The sequence below is a fragment of the Amborella trichopoda genome, chromosome 6 (genome assembly GCF_054954075.1).
Source record: "Amborella trichopoda isolate Santa Cruz 75 chromosome 6, AtrichopodaSantaCruz75HAP2 v2.0, whole genome shotgun sequence".
NCBI classification, from domain to species: domain Eukaryota; kingdom Viridiplantae; phylum Streptophyta; class Magnoliopsida; order Amborellales; family Amborellaceae; genus Amborella; species Amborella trichopoda.
In genome coordinates this window covers 46,626,752-46,648,114 of record NC_142341.1, presented here as the reverse complement: position 1 = coordinate 46,648,114, position 21,363 = coordinate 46,626,752, and the positions used below count along the sequence as shown (strand labels likewise).

General features: G+C 32.6%; 1 protein-coding gene across 9 annotated transcripts; it reads right to left on the bottom strand.

Moving 5' to 3' along the window:
• Window positions 1-961: 961 nt before the first annotated feature.
• LOC18442023 (phosphatidylinositol/phosphatidylcholine transfer protein SFH2) lies at window positions 962-17,068 on the bottom strand. 9 transcript variants are annotated; one of them, XM_088868751.1, is made up of 13 exons: window positions 16,958-17,068; window positions 16,808-16,836; window positions 16,382-16,535; window positions 16,197-16,290; window positions 6,712-6,871; window positions 6,547-6,600; window positions 5,938-6,015; window positions 5,190-5,243; window positions 3,590-3,649; window positions 3,403-3,498; window positions 1,988-2,089; window positions 1,588-1,668; window positions 962-1,484 (listed from the first exon to the last, which is right to left on the bottom strand). In XM_088868751.1, the coding sequence occupies exons 5-13, from the start codon at window positions 6,790-6,792 to the stop codon at window positions 1,242-1,244; spliced, it is 849 nt and encodes a 282-aa protein (XP_088724877.1). In that variant the 5' UTR covers window positions 6,793-6,871; window positions 16,197-16,290; window positions 16,382-16,535; window positions 16,808-16,836; window positions 16,958-17,068; the 3' UTR covers window positions 962-1,241. The 9 variants fall into 9 exon arrangements, with proteins under 9 accessions (XP_088724877.1, XP_020527630.1, XP_088724874.1 ...); XM_020671971.2 differs by having other exon boundaries at window positions 6,712-6,795; XM_088868748.1 differs by lacking the exon at window positions 16,382-16,535 and having other exon boundaries at window positions 6,712-6,795; window positions 16,785-16,836.
• Window positions 17,069-21,363: the final 4,295 nt, after the last annotated feature.

Genomic DNA, 21,363 nt, shown 5'->3' with positions numbered 1-21,363 from the left:
TATGTTGGTGAAACACAAGTATCATTGAGAAATGAACTTTTTCTTTAGGAAAATTGTTTCATGCGGGCCGGTCTACATTTCTACATGTGCAGTCTAAAAAGTGTAACGCATCCATCTTAAAAATGGTATTTCATTTAAAAATAATGGAAACCACCGGTCCAAATGTAAAATATTATTTTAAGTTTTTAAAATTTATTTATTTTTTCATATTCATGATCTCCAGGTTAGAGATTACATGTCTCTAAAAATAAAGTCTTACAATCAATCTCAAAAATAGATTTATTATGAGGATCGTATTTCTACATATGCAGGCTTGGCCACATAGAAACCGGGGTCTTTTTCTTTATTTAATATCCAATATTTGTCAGGGAAAAACAACTATCATTGGGAAGCTAGGGTTCTCAAATTTTTTATTTTTTATTTTAATGTTAATTATTACTTTCACTATATAAGAGAGCTGAGCCCCATAAATACTACAGTAAAAGAAAGAGAGCCGAGTTCCATAATACTACAGTGATCAGAGGAAGAAATAGAGAGAGATTTCTATCACTCTTGAGTCGCCAATTGTTTTCAAACATTAATTCAACCAAAGCCCTGGTGGATGATATGAGAGGGATCTCTCTCTCGGCTTGCAAATAACCAGCATAATATCTGAATCATCCACCCAATTACAATTTAAGATTTCCAGCATCAGCCAGATTGTTGAGATTTTGCATAACTTGCCTTTTATGTTCAGACTCTCAAGCCATTCAATTCGGACCCTTAAACGCCATTCCATATGCAAATAATATGCCCACACAAGTTAACAGCGTGCAAGGCATAAATATGGCACATACAAGATCTCAAGTATCAGAAGGCACGACTGCCACCAGTTTCAGAACATTCAAATCCAATTCACTAAACCCACCGAGCATTAACTTTTTCAATAAATCAGTAAATCGGTTTTTCCCCCACTACCGGATTTGAAAAATACTAAAGCCACCATACCTCTTCATTTGGTATTTAACTTTGTCAATACATCAGTTATTTGGTTATTCCCTCAGTCAAGGATTAGAGGCCCATTTATTTTCTGTGAACCTCACATCCTTTACTAGGAACCCCCTCTTAAACAATGCAAGCTTGGTGTCGGAAATCTCGTGGAATTTGATGCACTGGTGCCTATTAAGCTACGTCCCGACCTAAAATTAACTGTAATACATACATTTCATACACTCTTTTACCTATCACTAACACATAGCCATCTATATGGCAGCTGAGCTTATCTTGGTCAGGTCAACCAATTTGTGAAGCTCTGTAATGACTCCTTCCGAAGTCACTTGCTTTACTGTTGTGCTGCACCTTATAAAGGAAGCCTGCTTCTTTATGTATTCATAAAGTTCGCGATGAAATTCATGGTCCAAAGAGTAGCAATTCTCTGATCCATTATTCGATAACCCTGAGCCCTTTCTCTTGCAGAAATGGGGAAGGGCTGAATAGTCCATGACCTGGATAGATGCCAACCACCTTAGTACTATAAACGTTTTCTTTTTTATGAGCATATAAACATGCATAGGATAGGCCCTCAAATCTTTAATGTAGAAAACTAACCTTTAATAGCTCGTCTGTGCCACTTCCTTGCAGAATTTGTATCTTTCTCTTCGTCCTTTCGTGTAAGAGGGGCCTCACAACCTGTGATGTAGGTTGTCGCCATAAGCAAACTGCCTAAGGGCTAGTTGGGTTTCTAAATAATCTAGATTTATGTATTAGTCCATATGCATACATCTAAAGATGTGATATTTTGTCATGTCCATTAGGTCAGTTCAGAATAACGAGATTCATTTCACTAATATCATCAGATAATCAGATGTGATTTTGCTTTACCATGGGTGTGGCGGCAATTTTTGATAAATCCATCAACGTACTGATGTTTCTGACTTTCTAATACAATGTATCTTGACTTTGAAATAAATCGGTAGAGAAATGTAAAAAGCACGCCTTGTTAACTCACCTTCCAGCAGGAAGAGAAAACATATGGTGCATTCACGACAAAGTAAGTTTCAGTCTTCTCCGGATAGTTGAGGTCATCAATGGTGGCCATCGTAGTCAATACCTGCAGTTGATTAAATTTAAAACAGTAAGAGGGTTTTCAAACTAGATAACAGCAGATGTTAATTTTAAGAGCAGAATGAGCAATTCAGCAGTAAAGGTATGAACCAGAAATAGCCAATAAGAAACAAATGCAGAAAAAAAGAAGAAGGGAATATGCTACCTCAGGTAAAAGAACAGCAAAACATCCACTAGCACATGCAACAACAAATGGGGAAAAAGAATAAAAAGCTGTAAGTGAGATATCGGGATGCTTAAGGGGATCAACACTCCATGACTAGAAGTGGTTAAAGGAAGGAGAACCAGGAGATTTTCCTTCAGAGGAGTGAAAGAAAATCCCAAGGGTTAGCTAGAATGGGTTTATCAAATCTAACCATGGCTTAAAGTCTCATGGTAGAGCTTCCTACCATGCCACAATGACGGTGGTTAAGCATTAAAATGATTATATTGCGTAAATGAGCATTAAGATGCTTTTCTGAGGAAATAAAGAAAGAAGGTACCGCATGGTCATAGAAGGGCAGACCATGATTAAGCAGTACAAAGGTGGAACACACACTATATGAATTATGAGGATAAATGGGGGTGTAAATGGGCCGGTTGGGCCTGGGTTGACCCTAACCTGGACCAAACCCAACTTTAAGTTAGACCGGTGCTTGGTCGGGTCCAAGTCAATTGGACCCAGACCCGGACGCGATCCACTGGGTTGGGTAGCTTTGGGGCCGAGTTTAGATAGAAAAATATAAAGATTTATTTTATGCATTTTATAATATATATTTAGGAGATAAAGTACATTTTGTAATAACTCATACTTACATAAACTGGCTTGGGTTGGGTCACGTTCCCCTAGAACCAGACCTGACCCGATCTAACAGTGTCCAAGTTAGACGTGGACCAGGTCCATACCTGGGTTGGGTCAAGGTCAAATGGTCCTAGACTTGAGCATCGGGTCCATTATCTGAATCCAGACGGACCTGGTCAGGGCAAACCTTCGGGTCCATGGGTTGACCTATTTCTAACCTGTGAGGATATATGCCCAAATAACAAATGCACGTCATCTAAAAGAACATGCTACTCCTTGGTGGGAAGCATTATAGCTAGAATGACTAGCAAAACAAATAATGAAAGACGTATATGTGGGAACCTTTTTTCCTTTTCCTGTCCCTTTTTTTTAATGTGGGTAAATGCAGTTTCCCAAGTTGAAAAATACTAAGGATGAGAAGAAAGCCAAAAGATCCATATTGTTTACAAGTATACATAGCATGTATTTGTTTGACAACCTGATATTTTTGGATAAAATCTGAAGATATCATAACAAACCTTTATCTGGCTCAAGGCTGAAACTTTCAGGCCACTCATATCCAAAACCTTCAAGCAAGAGCCAATATATCGCCCATGTCTCTCTGTCGCTTTAGGCTACAATATAAGCAAAAATCTTGTAAATGATAATCCAATGGATTTACAAATAACAAATAAAACATTTCAAAAATAGGACCAGGAAACTAACCAGAAGTACATGATCCCGATATTCATTGATCTGGATGTGGGACTGAATATAGTGGTGAACCTGCAGATGCAACTTACAGATTCTAATTTATGGGCATGATTTCTTTAAACTCATTCATGGTAATTCTTGAAGCCCAAAAACTTCCAAACCATTAAAACTCATAGCATAAGTACATAAAAGGAACAGCTCAGAAACAAAGACATAATAGACTGTTTATGTATAGATTCCCTGTTATAGTGTATTGAGAAAAAAGAAATCGGCATACAAAAGTGGACACCAAGATGGCCATGTTACAATGATATCATCTTGTTACATGCAAGTTTGATGTTTATGTATCCCTCCAAGGAGAAGGGAGACTATTTGAAATAGTTTAGAAGGAGAAGTGGGATAACCCTCCAAGGAGAAGGGAGACTATTTCAAATAGTTTAGAAGGAGAAGTGGGACAATTTGAAAGTCTTGTCTTTTTCTTTTTCTGTATTTTAGCTATATTTCATAATCAAACGTATGGTTGCATGTATACAAGATTTGTGCTTCTCTAAGTGATGAACTCCAAAATGTTTCTTTGTTATTTATGTTTGGGAAATTTATCTAATTACCCATGAGAGATCAACTACTTAATATTCTAACAATATATTTGGATTTAATTTCAAAATACCCATCAAAAGATACATGATATCAAGTTGGAATAGTTCCAAAAGGATAAAATGTCAACCACAACAAGTTGAGAGAGATTAATGTTTCAAAAATATTGTGATCAATTGATTCAACATGGGAAAATATCGACCATTATTGGTTTTAGAGCGTATTTTTGCGGAAGCTAAACACATATGCCAGGGAATCTGTTACATGTAAGTTCAATGTATTATACTGGGGCCAGTTGCTAGCATACTTGTACAGATCACTGATTTGTTTTTGAGTAGTCAGCCACTGGTGTTTTGTGCATTTTAAGCAAACCAAGACTGATAGATAGGCTGATATGGGTGTATAGAGATGGTTGCAATCTTATCATATTTTATGCAAATATATGACCTTTTAGCTTCCATACTCTGTAATAGTTTTTCGAAATAATTAATTCCAATCAAATAAATGACAAGGAGACAAATATCTCTTTGATGAATAGGTATTCACCATAGCCTAGTTGTACGGAGCTGTCTCCATCCCTAGGATGATTCCCATGCTTAGCAACATGTTCCCTTCGCCAATCATCATCATCATCATCATCATCATATTATTAATAATAATAAAATTAATAATAATAAAATTAATAATAATAATAATAATAATAATAATCATCATCATCATCATCATCATCATTATCATCATCATTGTTGTTGTTGTTATTAAATTATTATGATCAACCAAAGAGCAAATCGTCTTATCATTAAATCAGTGATAAAAGTATTACCTCACTACTCTTTTTTTATTTGGTGAACATATTTTCTTAACTATATCTATGCCAAAATCACATTTTGTTGGAATATTGAAACAATTCAACCAAAATAGAAATAACTCCTTTTCCCTTGATTCCTTTATTAAAATATGCACCAAATAAAACATGACATGCAATGTAAAATAACAAGACAAGTGGTCACATCCTTACAAATGCCTTGTCCATTGTGCTTTGTCCAACACCAATAGCAAATACTGGAAGCCCCTGCATGATGAAATTATGCAGTTGTCAAAATGCTTCTCACTGCGGTAAATTAAGGACAAAAGACAAAGAATGACAATGCTGCCTAACATGGATAGCTTATAACCAACATTGTTTTATAATTTGATCATACTGAGTATCAAGCAATGCAAAAAGGAGCCATAATTTAGCAGTTACCAAACATGTCTTTGCTCCCTCCAAAATGGACAGAACAATCCAAATAGCATACAAAGTCATGGCTTTAAATTTTGTTCCTTTTAGATTTAAAATATATTTGATATAGTGAAAATTCGTATTAATCTAAGCTCTCAGAATCCATAAAATGGAGTGACTGAATATATCAGAAGTGAGAAGGCACTTGTTCTGCAACACACATCATCACCTTTAATTTGGGTTTCCATATCTCTCAGAATATGTTTAATAAGATGAAGCTCCTAGATGGAGTTACTCAGTAGTTGTAATTTTTTCAAAAACAGAAAGCTATACCAGAGGGAGAAATCACAATGATTTCAAGAGATGAACATGGAATTGAACACACATAATGGATCAGAAACACCTTAAGAAACAAAGCCCCAATGGAAGGAGACATTTACAGCTAATAGATGCCGTCATAGTTCTATGAGCATAAAAGTCAAAAGTATCCCAATTACATATATTGTCTAAGTTTGCAATTTTTCTATCTAGTTCAAAGAAGTACCTTTTTGGAGTATCCTGATAATCCTATGAGTTGTGAATCACGCACCATTCTGTATGTGTCCCTTGATAATTTGGGCCCCTATACAACCACATACAAAGTTGTAAAAAAGAGGATGAATTCTACGATAAAGTTCATGTCTAACTTGTACAAACATTTTAACTTATGCATGTCTAACTTGTATATCTGATACATTTAGTTAAAGATTAAAACAAAAGGGAAAAAAAAAACCTTCAGTTCTATAAGTCGGAAACACTAAAATTAGTGAACTTAACTAAGTCAGCATTTTAAAGAAAGAAAAGCATGTGAGCATGCACATCAGCATGCGCACAGTGAGAGCGAGAGAGAGAGTCTCTTGTGACACTAAGACAACCAAGATTTAAAAGAAATAGACAAATATAAAGGTTAAGCAGATTATCAAGTCAAGGGTGCAAAAGTAATATAGCATTTTTTTTCAAATTTAAGGACCATAGAACAATATAGATTTACTATAATACCACGGGAAGGGGACACTTTCCCCACTGAACTACAACCCCCCCCAAAAAAAAAAAAAAAAGCTCACACACACTTCCTACAACACACTTCACTGATTCAGCGATAATGAAAACTTACACCAAAAATATTGTCGATTTCATTTTGTATCCTCCAGTTTAAACAATCAACTAACTGCAACAAGGAATGTTCATCAGGAAATGGAGAAAAGAACAAAGTTTGCTGCCACTTATGTTCATGAAAGCGGCATAAATTCACATCCATTCCCAACAACTGGGTGCTTACCATCTTGTTTGCATTCGCCAAATTGCCGTCTCGTGCCCTGAGAAATCGTTTCAACGTCTCCATTGGGTATCCTTGGTGCATGTTCTAGAACAAATAGATGCAAGATCATTTCTTTTCTTTCTTTTCTTTTTCCTTTGATAACTTTGATGGAATCAGAAGACTGTCATTTCTTTGCAATAAAATCATTTAACTAAAACGAAGTATGAAGCACAGAAAAACAATAATATTGCTAATTTGTTCAACATGTTTTAGGGAGACGATAGTTATCTTATCTAAGAAAGCATATGTAATTAGGACCCCACCACTACACAAAGCCCATTCCCCAAGGAGAATTAATGCCAATAATTAATAAAAAAGTATTAATATAGAAAACTTGAGCAAGTATATTAATTATCCAAAAAAAAAAACTTGAGCAAGTATATTAACTGTGATTGAGGATGACATGGAGTTATGTCGAACCCCAAATGATTATTGACAAAAATATCACTTTCATTTTGATAGTAAAAGTCTCATTCCTCCCACTGTCACTTGAATATTCCATGCTGAAAAAAGCAGTTCCCATCTTATTTGGACTTTCAATGTAGTTACAGTTTAATTTGCTTTGTACTTCTTTAAAAAAAAAAAAAAAAAAAAAAATTTCCTTGTATTTTTTTTTCCAAATTTTAAGTCCATTTTTATGGTTGTACACTACTCAAGCGAGTCCATTTGGAGTCACCCGAGTTACTCGACTTGGGCAGGGCCCACTCCCAAGCCCAAGCCAAGTTTTAAAATCCTGTCTGACAAATGGATCCATCATGTATGAGAGGAATATGAGAGAGGAATAATCTTATGAGGAGAAACCATTGCATTCTTTTGTACACTTTTTTTTATCATCATGCAACTTTCCAAACAATTTCAGAAATAAAAAAATATTACATTAAAACAAAGAATCTACAGAAGTACAAACAGTTGCATTGCTTGCAACCATAAATAACAATGGAGATATAAAGACAGTGAAGTTTGTCATGATAAGATTAACTCAGTCAATAATGAATAAAACGTAAAATCATACATGGGAACACAAGACAATTTGGTTGGAAGCAAACTAGCAAGAAAATAAGATGAAGTGCTGTAGAGACGCCAATTTTATTTATTCAGTTAAATAAGTCATTTTAGACTCTTAGCCCCTTCAAATTTCTTATGAGAATTTGTCACCTTTGTATTTGGCATCTAACTGAAAGTTTCTAAGACTAAGGTCCACATACACTTTCTTTCCCACACAACCTCCCCCCCCCTACAAAACAAAAAAAAAAAAAAAAAAAAAAAAAAAAAAAAAAAAAAAAGATATGGTAAACATACCACTAATTTATAAACCACCAAACAAATCAAATACTCATGCTTCAAAGTTTGTTGCTATAGAGAGACTTATTTTCCCAGTCACCCAAAAAGGTTTTTCAAGAACTATATGAAGTGATGTTACAGACAAGACATGATAAATTAACAAATCCATGTATCCTAGGCAATGATTTGAAACTCATACTAGGCCGAGCAACTTGGACTCGGCTCCTAGCCGAGCCACGCACTCGGGTCCAACTTGGGCTACCTAAAAACTTAAAAAAATATATAAAATTAGGAATCAATGTATAGAAATTATGTATATGATTTGAAAATTTTTTATATTTCTTTCTGTTTCTCTTGTCATATGTATTATTTTTATATTTTCCTCTTTTTCTTTAGATTTTTCTAAAATTTCTCCAACCATAGATCAATTTTTTTCTAAATCCATATAGATCAATATATATATTTTCCTCTTTTTCTTTAGATTTTTCTATAATTTCTCCAACCATAGATCAATTTTTTTCTAAATCCATATAGATCAATATGTATGTATATATATATATATATATATATAAGTAAATATTATTCTAGATATTATCGACAAAATTAAGGATCCTGTTGCTAAAAGAGAAGTTTTCCTTGCCTATATTTCTATGCTTAAACCCTTTGAAGATTTTCCTGAACAAAAAGATGGTTCTACTAAATCTACTTATGAATTTAAAAATATTATAAGTATGATGAAACAAAAGGAAAAATCTAGAGGAACTTCCAAATATACTACTATAGAAGAATTAAAATATGAAGTAAATAATATTCAACAAGAAATAAAACAACTTAAATTAAGAATTGAACAATTAGAGACCCCTCAAATAGGAGAAAATGAACTTGTTATCCCATTGGTGGACGAATTTGAAGACCTTAACATCCCTGAAAATAATCATATTTCTGATAAAATCTGAAAACCTTGACATATGTCAATCTAGTTGATAAGGTTATATCTCAAAAATGGCATACTTATGTTACAATTGTTGTAAACAAAGAGTTCAACTTCCAGACTATCGCCTTAATCGACTCAGGCGCTGATTTGAATTGTATTAATGAAGGTCTTGTACCTTCTAAATATTTTGACAAAACTACACAAATATTGAATACTGCTGATGGCAAGAGATTGATGATTAATTATAAACTTTCAGATGCAACAGTCTGCAACAATGGAGCCTGCTTTATATTACCATTTATAATAGTAAAAAGGTTATCCCAAGCTGTTATAGTAGGGACACCTTTTTTGAACTTCTTATATCCAATAAAACTATTGAATCATACCGGCATAGAATATGAAATTGATGGTCATAAAGTAAAATTTGAATTTATGGACAAACCAAAAGTAAAAGGAATAAATCAGGTTCAGAATCAACTAAAAAATAAAGAAAAATTTTTACTCTCCCTTAAAGAAGAGATAAGTTATAAAACAATAGAGAAAAAATTGAAATCTCCTAATATTCAAAATGAAATTAAAATATTTCAAGGTAAGCTTGAAAAATAAGTTTGTGCTGATATCCCTAATGCTTTTTGGAATAGAAAACAACATATGGTAGAATTACCATACGAACCAAATTTTGACGAAAGACTAATTCTGACAAAATATAGACCAATTCAGATGAATAGCATACTTTTGGAAATCTGTAAAAAAGAAATACAAGATTTATTGGAGAAAAATCTTTTAAGAAAATCATACTCTCCTTGGAGCTGCCCAGCCTTTTATCTAGAAAAGCGGCAGAGCTAGAAACAAGAGTTCGAAGGTTAGTAATCAATTATAAACCATAAAAAAAATATTGAGATGGATTCGGTATCCAATCCCTAATAAACGGGATTTACTAAACAGACTATTCAAAGCTACGATTTTCTCCAAATTTGATATGAAATCAGGATACTGGCAAATCCAGATCGTCGAAAAAGATAAGTACAAAACTGCATTCATGGTACCGTTTGGACATTATGAATGGAACGTAATACCTTTTGGATTAAAAAATGCTCCGTTCGAATTTAAAAATATTATGAATGAAAATTTTAATTCATACACGAGTTTTACAATTGTTTATATCGATGATATACTTATATTCTCTGAATCTATAAAGCAACATTGGAAAAACTTGCATCTTTTCCATAAAATTATTATGCAAGCAGGTTTGGTAGTTTCAGCCAAAAAGATTAAGCTTTTTCAAACTAATATCCGATTTTTTGGACACAATATTTCGCAAGGTACTATAACTCCTATTGAAAGAGTTTTGCAATTTGTTGACAAATTCCCTGATGAAATCAAAGATAAAACTTAATTACAAAGGTTTTTAGGATCTCTTAATTATATTGCGGATTATTACAAAAATATGGCGGCTAACTGCAAACCCCTTTTTCAAAGACTTCGAAAAAATCAGTCAGAATGGGGGGAGCAGCATACTCTCGCAGTAAAAAAAATAAAGGCAAAAGCTAAACAGCTACCTTGTTTAGTTATTTCTCATCCAAAAGATTTTAAAATTATTGAAACCCTCTGAACTTGGTTATGGTGGAATCTTAAAACAAAGATTTCAACCAACTGAAAAAGAAAAATTAGTAAGATATACCTCTGAAATTTGGAACCCAGCACAACAAAATTACTCAACCATTAAAAAAGAAATTCTTTCAATTGTCAAATGTGTTACAAAATTCGAAAGCAATATTCTAAACCAAGAATTTTTTATAAGAGTAGATTGCAAAGCTGCCAAAGGTATTTTAGAAAAAGATGTTAAAAACATAGCATCCAAACAAATTTTTGCCAGAAGGCAAGCCATTCTTTCTTCATTTGATTTTACTATAGAATATATAAAGGGAGAATCTAGCTCCCTGCCTGACTTCTTAACCCGTGAGTTTTTGCAGGGATACTCAAAGGAAAATAGAAGTTAATACATGTTGCAGTAGTTATCAGAATACGCACAATAAGGAGGTAAATGAAAAGGCTAAAAGCCCAAATACGAAGCCTAGGACACCTTATATTGAAAAGGCGTTAATACCTATAATGGTTATTGAAAATAAGCATGCTCTAAAAGAGTCTAATCAAGTGGTTGATCTTTATCTTATAGATAATATGCATCCTGAAACAGGATACAAAACTCGAGAATATTATGAAAAAATATTGACCGAAACAGAGTCAATAAGAGTTTTCCATTATAATAAGAATAGCAAAATTATTGGCCATTCAAAATTTCATATCTTAAAGATCATCACATATGAAGAATGGGGCTTTGATCCCATGAAACATAAATATCTTTCAGGAACCCAAAAAATCAAGCCTTACAATTATTATGACTACATAAAAGCTTGGGATGTAGTCTTGCTATTTCAAAATCCTCAAAGGACCCATAGTTAGCTTTTACAATTCCGACTAAGCACTAAAATAAGTGCATTTCCGCAATGGTTTAAAAGATGGATGTTGTACTGTGGACCTACTCCAGACATCTGTCCAGAGAACCCAAAAGAAATCATATGAGCTCTTTCAGGCCTCTAATAGAGGAATAAATCAAGTAGACAAATGTATGCATTTTACAGCACTATTTGAAATCCCTTGGATTCTGAGATGAGATTATATAATAACTTCTAATAATAATGAATGAGATTATCTCCCTTATTTAGAAAGGAGGGTTATGATAAAATGGTGGGATTCATTCAAAGATACTTATCTTCACCCACAAAATATAAAACTTGAAAAGCTTATACAAGCTAATCTTGAAACTCCAAATCCTAATAGGATTGATGAATATTTCAAGCTCTTAAAAGAGCATAATCCTAATTTGTCAAATAAAGAACTTAAAAAACAATTATTATCAGTTCTAAATGAAGAAGAGCAAGATGATATGTCCTTGACCACCTCAAAAGATAAGGAGGAAGATCATGATGAAGAAAATGAAGATGACTCCTATGGAGTCGTTACTCCTATCAGACGATAAGGCAAAGATCAAAGAGCCGGCCCAACTCCAACATAATCCAAGACAAGAGGCCCATCAATTGACGAAAGCACTTATGCCATCAGCTCAATTATTGCCCGACAAAGAACACTTTAGCTACAGGGAGAGAATCTCCACTGTAGCCACTTACCCTTTGTCGGCCACCTGTCTACTGTCGACATCTTTATATCTCATCTCCCATAAGAAGCCACGTGACGACCCAGCTGGAAGCATCTTTTCGAACCTCAAATTTCTTATATAGAGGCTTTCTTCCCTTTATATAGAGGGATGACGGACTTCAAATTTTTATTTGAGGTCAAAAAAGATGCTTCCAACTGGGTCGTCACGTGGTTTCTCATGAAAGATGAGACATAAAGATGTTGACAATAGACAAGTGGCCGCCAAAGGGTAAGTAGCTACAGTGTCGGCAACAGATAGGTGGCCGACAAAGGGTAAATAGCTACTGGAAAAGTTGCTACAGTGGAGATTCCCTTCCTGTAGCTAAAGTGTTCTTTGTTGGATAATAATTGAGTTGATAGCGTAAGTGCTTTCGTCAATTGATGGGCCTCGGAGTCGGGCCAGCCTTTTGTTCTTGCCTTATCGTCTGATAGGAGTAAGAACTCCATAGGAGTCATCTTCATTTTCTTCAGCATGGTCTTCCTCCTTATCTTTTGAGGACGTCAAGGGCATATCAACTGACTCTTCTTCATTTAGAGCTGATAATAATTGTTTTTTAAGTTCTTTATTTGACAAATTAGGATTATGCTCTTTTAAGAGCTTGAAATATTCATCAATCCTATTAGGATTTGGAGTTTCAAGATTAGCTTGTATAAGCTTTTCAAGTTTTATATTTTGTGGGTGAAGATAAGTATCTTCGAATGAATCCCACCATTTTATCATAACCCTCCTTTCTAAATAAGGGAGATAATCTCATCCATTATTATTAGGAGTTATTATATAATCTCGTCTCAGAATTCAAGGAATTTCAAATAGTGTTGTAAAATGCATACATATGTCTACTTGATTTATTCCTCTATTAGAGGCCTGAAAGAGCTCATATGATTTCTTTTGGGTTCTCTGGATAGATGTCTGGAGTAGGTCCACAGTACAACATCCATCTTTTAAACCATTGTGGAAATGCACTTATTTTAGTGCTTAGTTGGAATTGTAAAAGCAAACTATAGTCCTTTGAGGATTTTGAAATAACAAGACTACATCCCAAGCTTTTATGTAGTCATAATAATTGTAAGGCCTTATTTTTAGGGTTCCTGAAAGATGTTTATGTTTCAGGGGATCAAAGCCCCATTCTTCATATGTGATGATCTTTAAGATTTGAAATTTTGAATAGCCAATAATTTTGCTATTCCTATTATAATGAAAAATTTTTATTGACTCTGTTTCGATCAATATTTTTTCATAATATTCTTGGGTTTTGTATCCTGTTTCAAGATGCGTATTATCGATAAGATAAAGATCAACCACTTGATTAGACTCTTTTAGAGCATGCTTATTTTCAATAACCATTATAGGTATTAACGCCTTTTCAATATAAGGTGTCCTAGGCTTCGTATTTGGGCTTTTAGCTTTTTCATTTACCTCCTTATTGTGCGTATTCTGATAACTACTGCAACATGTATTAACTTCTATTTTCCTTCGAGTATCCCTGCAAAAACTCACGGGTTAAGAAGTCAGGCAGGGAGCTAGATTTTCCCTTTATATATTCTATAGTAAAATCAAATGAAGAAAGAATGGCTTGCTTTCTGGCAAAAATTTGTTTGGATGCTATGTTTTTAACATCTTTTTCTAAAATATCTTTGGCAGCTTTGCAATCTACTCTTATAAAAAATTCTTGGTTTAGAATATCACTTTCGAATTTTGTAACACATTTGACAATTGAAATAATTTCTTTTTTAATGGTTGAGTAATTTTGTTGTGCTGGGTTCCAAATTTCAGAGGTATATCTTACTAATATTTCTTTTTCAGTTGGTTGAAATCTTTGTTTTAGGATTCTACCATAACCAAGTTCAGAGGCATCTGTTTCAATAATTTTAAAAACTTTTGGATGAGAAATAACTAAACAAAGTAGTTGTTTAACTTTTGCCTTTATTTTTTTTTACTGCGAGAGTATGTTGCTCCCCCCAATCTGGCGGAGTTTTTCGAAGTGTTTGAAAAAGGGCTTAGAAATTTCTCCAACCATAGTTCAATTTTTTTTAAATCCATGTAGATCAATATATATATATATATATATATATATATATATATATATATATATATATATATATATATATATATATGTGATTTTTTATGTCTTAATATTGTTAATCTAATGATAAAAAAATTATCTAAAAAATTTAGAAAGAAAAAAGATCATTCTAAGGCGTAGATCTAAGCATTCGCCAAAATGGATGGCCTATGTTCGTTGGGCTAAAAAATTACTTTCTAGGTTGCATTTTCAATTTTTTCTTTTTTGTGATTCTTCATTAGAATGGAAAGAGTGTATATTTTAAATTTTGGATCAAACAAATGGCCCTAACATTAGTTTTTGAAGGTTGTTGCATTATATTACTATACAAGTGTTGCATGAAATCATTGCCCATATATATATATATATATATATATATATATATATATTACTATACAAGTGTTGCATGAAATCATTGCCCATACATACAACAATTGTATAGTAATATGATGCAACAACTTATATATATATGGGTAATGATTTCATGCAACGGTTGTATAGTAATATAATGCAACAACCTTAAAAAACTAATGTTAGGCCCATTTGATTTATCCAAATTTTGAAATATACACTCTTTTCATTCTAATGAACAATCACAAAAAAAGAAAAAATTGAAAACACAACCTAGAAAGTATTTTTTAAGCCCAATTAACATAGGCCGTTCATTTTGGTGAGATGCTTAGATCTAGGCCTAAGAAAGATTTTTTCATTTCCAATTTTTTTGGATGGCTTTATTATCATTAGATGAACAATGTTAAAAAAGAAAAAAATGATTTTGAGTTCATAAAGGCTAAGATCCTGAAATTCACAAAATGAATGGTCTAGATTCGTTTTTGGAAGAAACTCATTTTGACAATATCTAAGATTCAAATTGAACTTTTTTTCTTTAGGGGATTGATTATTGAGATGAAGAGAGTGTGCGTGCAAAATTTGAGATCATACAAATACCACAAACATCGTTTTCTAGAAGTGTCGTTGATTTTACTGTGATACAACTGTTGCATTGGATTATTGCTCTACATGTATATATATATATATATATATATATATATATATATATATATATATATAGGAAAAGTCTTCCCAACGCCTACAGGCGAAAATGAATAGTGATTTCGTCTACCCTCATCACTGTCCAAATTTCATTGCACGGTCACGATTGTTCGGTAGTGTTTTATTTTTCATTTTTTTTCTACAAATCAAAATGACCTGAAATTTGGAGATATGTCCATCTTACTGAGGCGCATCTAATAAAAATATATATAAAAAAATTATCGGTGAAAACAAATTGACCAAAATACCCCTAAAACTTTTCAAGGGTATTTTGGTCAATTTTTCATGTAAAATATTGTTTTTATATTTTTCAAAGATTCCCCTCTTTTTGATGAATACATGCTTCAAATTTCAAATCATTCCGATTTGTAAGAAAAAAAATGAAAAATAAAACACTACCGGACAATTGTGACCGCGCGATGAACTTTGGACGGTGATGGGAGTAGACGAAATCGCTGTTCATTTTCGCCTATAGATGTTGCATAGTATTTTCCATATATATATATATATATATATAATTTTATTGGACTGTTTGTGTTGCCTTTCGTTTTGTTTCGGTTTTACACTTTTGATTTTAATTTTAAACAAGTTTTTCAATTTATTTTATTTTTTAAGGCCTTTTCGTGTTGTACAATACTGGACAAGTTACTCGTCTGCGCCAGGGCTGAGTCCAGGGCCTGGGGCGAGGCTTTATTTATTTATTTATTTTTAATAAATTTTGATGCTTTTTTCTTGGGTATTTCTATACCCAAAAAAAATATGATGTATGAAAGGCAAATTTAAAAAGAGAATTAAAATGCATTGCTCCTACGATTAGAGCTTTTATTGGATTGATAAGTGAAATTAGAAATTTGATAGATTCAAGAAATACTGAATCGATAAATTAGAAGGAATCCAACCTGTGTCAATGAGTCCATCAGCTGCGCAATTAACTTTTCTTTGCCTAAGGCCTGCTTCTCTAAGCTTAATTGTACTTTCACAACCCATTATATCCTGAAAGATCCACATATTTCCAGTGGGTGTTCTCTAATATACTGAGAAATCATTGAACCAACCAAAAACCAATGGGAGGGAGAAATATTACGGTTATTAAGAATTCATTGAGAAATCAATCAGAATTTGCTTCACAAAACATGATACCAAACGTGTATGAAATACAGAGAGCGTTAGTTCAGCATAGTGGAACTAGCCAAACTTTAATGTACAGAGATCTGCAGAGAGAGAGGCCACTCCATTGCCTGTCAGAAACATTGCCAACCCCATCAAAATTTCACATAATGAACATGGTCCAACTGAAGGAAAAGAGTGTAGAGTCTCTCTGAGTATCTGTATAAGCTTGCACGATTGCTTCTTATATTTCACAAAAACAACAATAACTCACCAAAAAGTAAACATCCAGCAACCGACCATCTCAAATTTCACCATTAAGCAAAGAGGTATATCTAAAACCACACTTAAAATTTGAAAAACAAAGTTACAGAGCTAACCAACAAGCAATAAGAGCACCAACCTCGAAAGTCTTCTTCAACGGCTCGTCCACTGCAAAACCAACCAAATAAAACAGAAAAACCAACCCTCAAAATTCCACCATTGCAAACTCTACCCCAAATCCACCAAAAAACAAATCGAAAAAATTAGTCCACAACGATGAGAGCATCACCTTGATCTATGAGAAACTTGAACTGCTTGAGACTCTCTGCAGAGTGCAAATCCATGGCTACAAACACGCATAAAGAGAGAGAGAGAGAGTTTCTCTCTCTTCCTCTCCTTCTCTCTCGCTTGTTACATTCGCTTGTTATATACTGAATTACTGCGAGCGAAGAGAGAGGAGAGAGAGAGAAGCTTCGTGCACCGATACGATGGTCAGTGAGTGTTTCCCTCAGCTTTCGCTTGCTTTTCGTTTTCCGCTTTGCCCTTTTGAACCGTCATTAAATTCATAATGCCCATAAATAATCACCTAATGGCACGTACAGTCCCAATAAAAAAGACGCAATTAGTGTTGCAAATTTTATGGGTGCGGTTTTTATAGAGCCGAGGCTCTAAACAATCAAAATAGAGCGCACCTTCAAATAGGGTCGAGAAATGTGGTTTCAATACTGTAATCTTTGTGATAACTTTAAACTATATTTTAATCTTTAATTACAAATTTAAAGCTCCAATAATAGTGTAGATCGAGCATATCTATAAAAACTTGAAAATCTTAAAAATTCACGATCCAAAATGCATTACAAGAAGCACTATTTCCGGAACTTGAAATCAATTTTTTTCCCTTGTCCATGTACTTGATGTCGATATAATCAATTTGAGGACATTTGGGCATTAAAACAACATTTTCTAGTAAAATATTTGAGGTACGCTTTAATTTGATTGTTTAGAACCTCGGCTCTATATAAACTTTTTTAAAATTTTTATAGTGGCTTGAAAATTCAAGTTCAATATTAATTCTGAAATTCTAAATTTCTAAGGCGGTGTAATCGAGCGGATCTATAAACAGTCGACAGTATAAAAAATAGATTGTCTAAATAACTTGCTACAAGATACACTATTTTAGGATTGGGTTCATCTTATATATATATATATATATATATATATATATATATATATATATATATATATATATATATATATATATATATATATATATATATATATATATATATATATATATATATATATAGGGTGCGGTTTCTATAAGATTGCAACCTTAAACAATCCAATTAAAGTGAACCGCCAAATTTTATCGTAACATGGAGCATTGGTGTAAAAAATTCTTAAGATTATTTGACAATCTATTTTCATTTCTCATTATAAAATTTTAAAATAAAAAAATGGTTGAAATCAAGAAGATCTATAAACATATGAAAAATCTTGAAAATGAACTGTTTAGATAATGTGTTGCAAGATGTACTATTTCTAGGACTCAAATTTCTTTCCTTTTTTCATGTTTATACATCTCAATGTTAAGATGAAGTGATCAATTAGAGGGTTTTTTAACTTTAATACAATTTTTTTCGATGGATTTTTGAGATGCATATGTAATTCTACATTTTAAGGTTGCAACCTTATATAAACTTTTTCCATATATATATATATATATATAGCTTGAAGCTGAGATGATCGATTTGAAGGTTTCATAACACTCTTTTTTTGCTCTATAGTATAAGTTTATAACCTTATACTAGCTTTGTCCTAGAATTAAAGGATTAGGATTTAAAACAATTTTCTTAATTTCCAAGACTTGTATAAACTTCAATACAAATGCCAAAAGATAATCTACTCCTGCAAGAGGAGAATATCCATTTACTCCTTTGGGTAAAACTCCACCTAAGAATTAATTTTAGGACCTTATAATTTGAGAATACAATCGCTTCAGCTCATAGTTTAACCTCAATATTTTTTTTTAGTTGTACTCTCTATGCACTCGAATAAAATAATGTCTCGAGATTCAATGGGACCATCCAATTTTTAGATGGTGAAAATTAAGTGTTCGACACACTTAAATTTCGTTTTTTTCCTGTTGAGGAAAATTATCTAGTAATGCTTAGGTAGTTCCCAGAGTTTCATATTGAAAAAAATTTCTCCTAAGTAGATCTTTTGACAGAGTAGAAACAAACCATACTCCCGAGAAAGCATGTTACATACGGACATGGTTTCTACAAGTCCATATAGAAATGAGTCGACTCTTAAAAATCTACTTTTGAGATGGATTTTCAGACCCAAATTTTGTTAAGGATATGTAATCTCGAACATCGAGATCAGGAATATAAATAAATAAATAATTTTTAAGAAATAAAAATAATGATTTCATAAAAAAAATATTTGGATTGTTATTTTCAATTGTTTTTAAATGGACTACCTATGTGCGTCCATCTCTCAAATAAATGCTTTATACCTTAAGACGGCATATTGTAGAAATGCGTTGCAGCCCGCATCAAACAATTTTCCTATACTTTTCTTTTTTTTGTTGACGATAAGTACACGGAATCTATTGGGAAACCAACCCATATTTGCATCCCAATTCCTTCACATTACCCCAAACAAATTCTCTCTCTCAACCCATTTTTGCATCCCAATTACTTCACAATACGCAAATTCTCTCTCTCTCTCTCGCTCTCTCTCATCAATGTTCTAGTGCAATTAGGACAAAAGTCCAAGCACTTGTACAGTAGTTGGTCCCCCTCTTCCCTAGTCTCCATCTAATACAAGACACTTTTCACAAGAAGAAAAAAAAAAAAGTCATTTTTGTCAAAAATATATAATTTTATAATTTTTAATTTAAAAAATTTTAAATAATTATTTATTATATATTAAAAAAATTTATATAAGGTTGCAACCTTAAAATGTAGAACTAAAGCTGCACATAAAAAATCCATGGAAAAAGGTTATTTTGATGTAGAAAAACTCTCTAATTGATTATCTCGACATCAAGATGTATGAATCTGAAAAATAAATAAAAAATTGAGTCTTAGAAATAGTGCATCTTGCAATACACTTTCTAGACCGTCCATTTTCAAGACTTTGATATGTTTATAGATCTACTTGTTTTTAACAATTTTTGGAGTTTAAAATTTTATAATTAGATGTGAAAAAAAAAAAAAAGATAATCCTAATACTTTTTTATGCCAAAATTATATATTATGATAAAATTTAGAGGTACGCCTTAATTGGATTGTTTAAGGTTGCAACTTTATAGAAACCACATACCTTGCAAACAAAAGGTTATCCATCAATTTTAAGGAATTGAATACTGTGAGGGCTTTTATTTTTTATACAACGAAGTTACAATTATTTTTAGCCATAAAAGGTGAAATCTAATTGATTAAAGTGTCATAGTATTCGAGATATTTTATTTTGAACTTTCTGCCTGAAGTATCATCAGTCACCCAATTTCACATTCAATGGTCAATAATAATTGTAGCCTTTTTGTATAAAAAACAAATAAAAAATTATTTCATGCGAGCAGAACTGCATTTCTACAATATGCGGTTCAGAGATATAAAGCATCCATCTTAAAGATGGATGCAAATAGGAAGTCCATCTGATAAAAAGTGTAACTAACGGTCCAAATGTTTTTTTTAATATAATTATTATTTTTAGTTCTTAAATTGTTATTATTATTTTTCATATTCATGATCTCAATGTTAAAGATTGTATATTCTCTAAAAATTAGACCAAAATATATTTAAAAATATATTTATTGCCAAGCCTGTATTTCTACAATATGCGGGCTGGCTGCATAGAAACCGCGCCTCATTGCATATAGGATTGGGTTTCTATGCGGCCAAGCTTGCATATGTAGAAATGTGGGCTTATTAATAAATCCATTTTTGAGAATAAATTTTCCACATAATTTTTAAGTACTTGTAATCTCTAACATGGAGATCATGAATATGCATAAATAAATAAATTTTTAAAACTAAAAATAATAATTCTAATAAAAAAACATTTGGACTTCAGCTTCCACTATTTTTAGACGAAACACCTACTTGCATCCATTTTTAAGATGGATGCTTTATACCTTTTGGAACGTATATGTTGTCATGCGGTCCAGCCCGCATGAAACAATTTTCCTTGCATATATTTCCTAAGGGAAATTTGCATGAGATTCTCTAGGAGATTTATTATTTAACATTTTACACATTTGTTGCTCATGATCATGTGTGATTTGTTGGGTATTTTGAAATAAAATCACATTATATATAGATCAGATGTTTAATAGTTAATCTCTCGTGAGTAATTTCTCATATATAATGTGATAAATTCTTGTTTTAGAAATGGGGTTAAAGATTTAGAATGTCTCTTTTAGAAATGCTTGGTGGATGTTTGGGTTGTTACTTTTAAATATTAGGGCAATATCGTTATTTTCGAAATAAAATAATTATCGGAAGTTAAGACATCTTTAACTTCCTTTTGGACCAATGGGAACTCTTAGGGTTCCCGCCAAACAGACGTCAAACATATTCGCCCCTACTTTCTTAACAAAATTCGTCGTATGCCCCAAAGCTATTTTGAAAATGTCCAAAATATAAAGGGTGTAGTTTGTATAGAGGCGAAGCTCTAAACAAT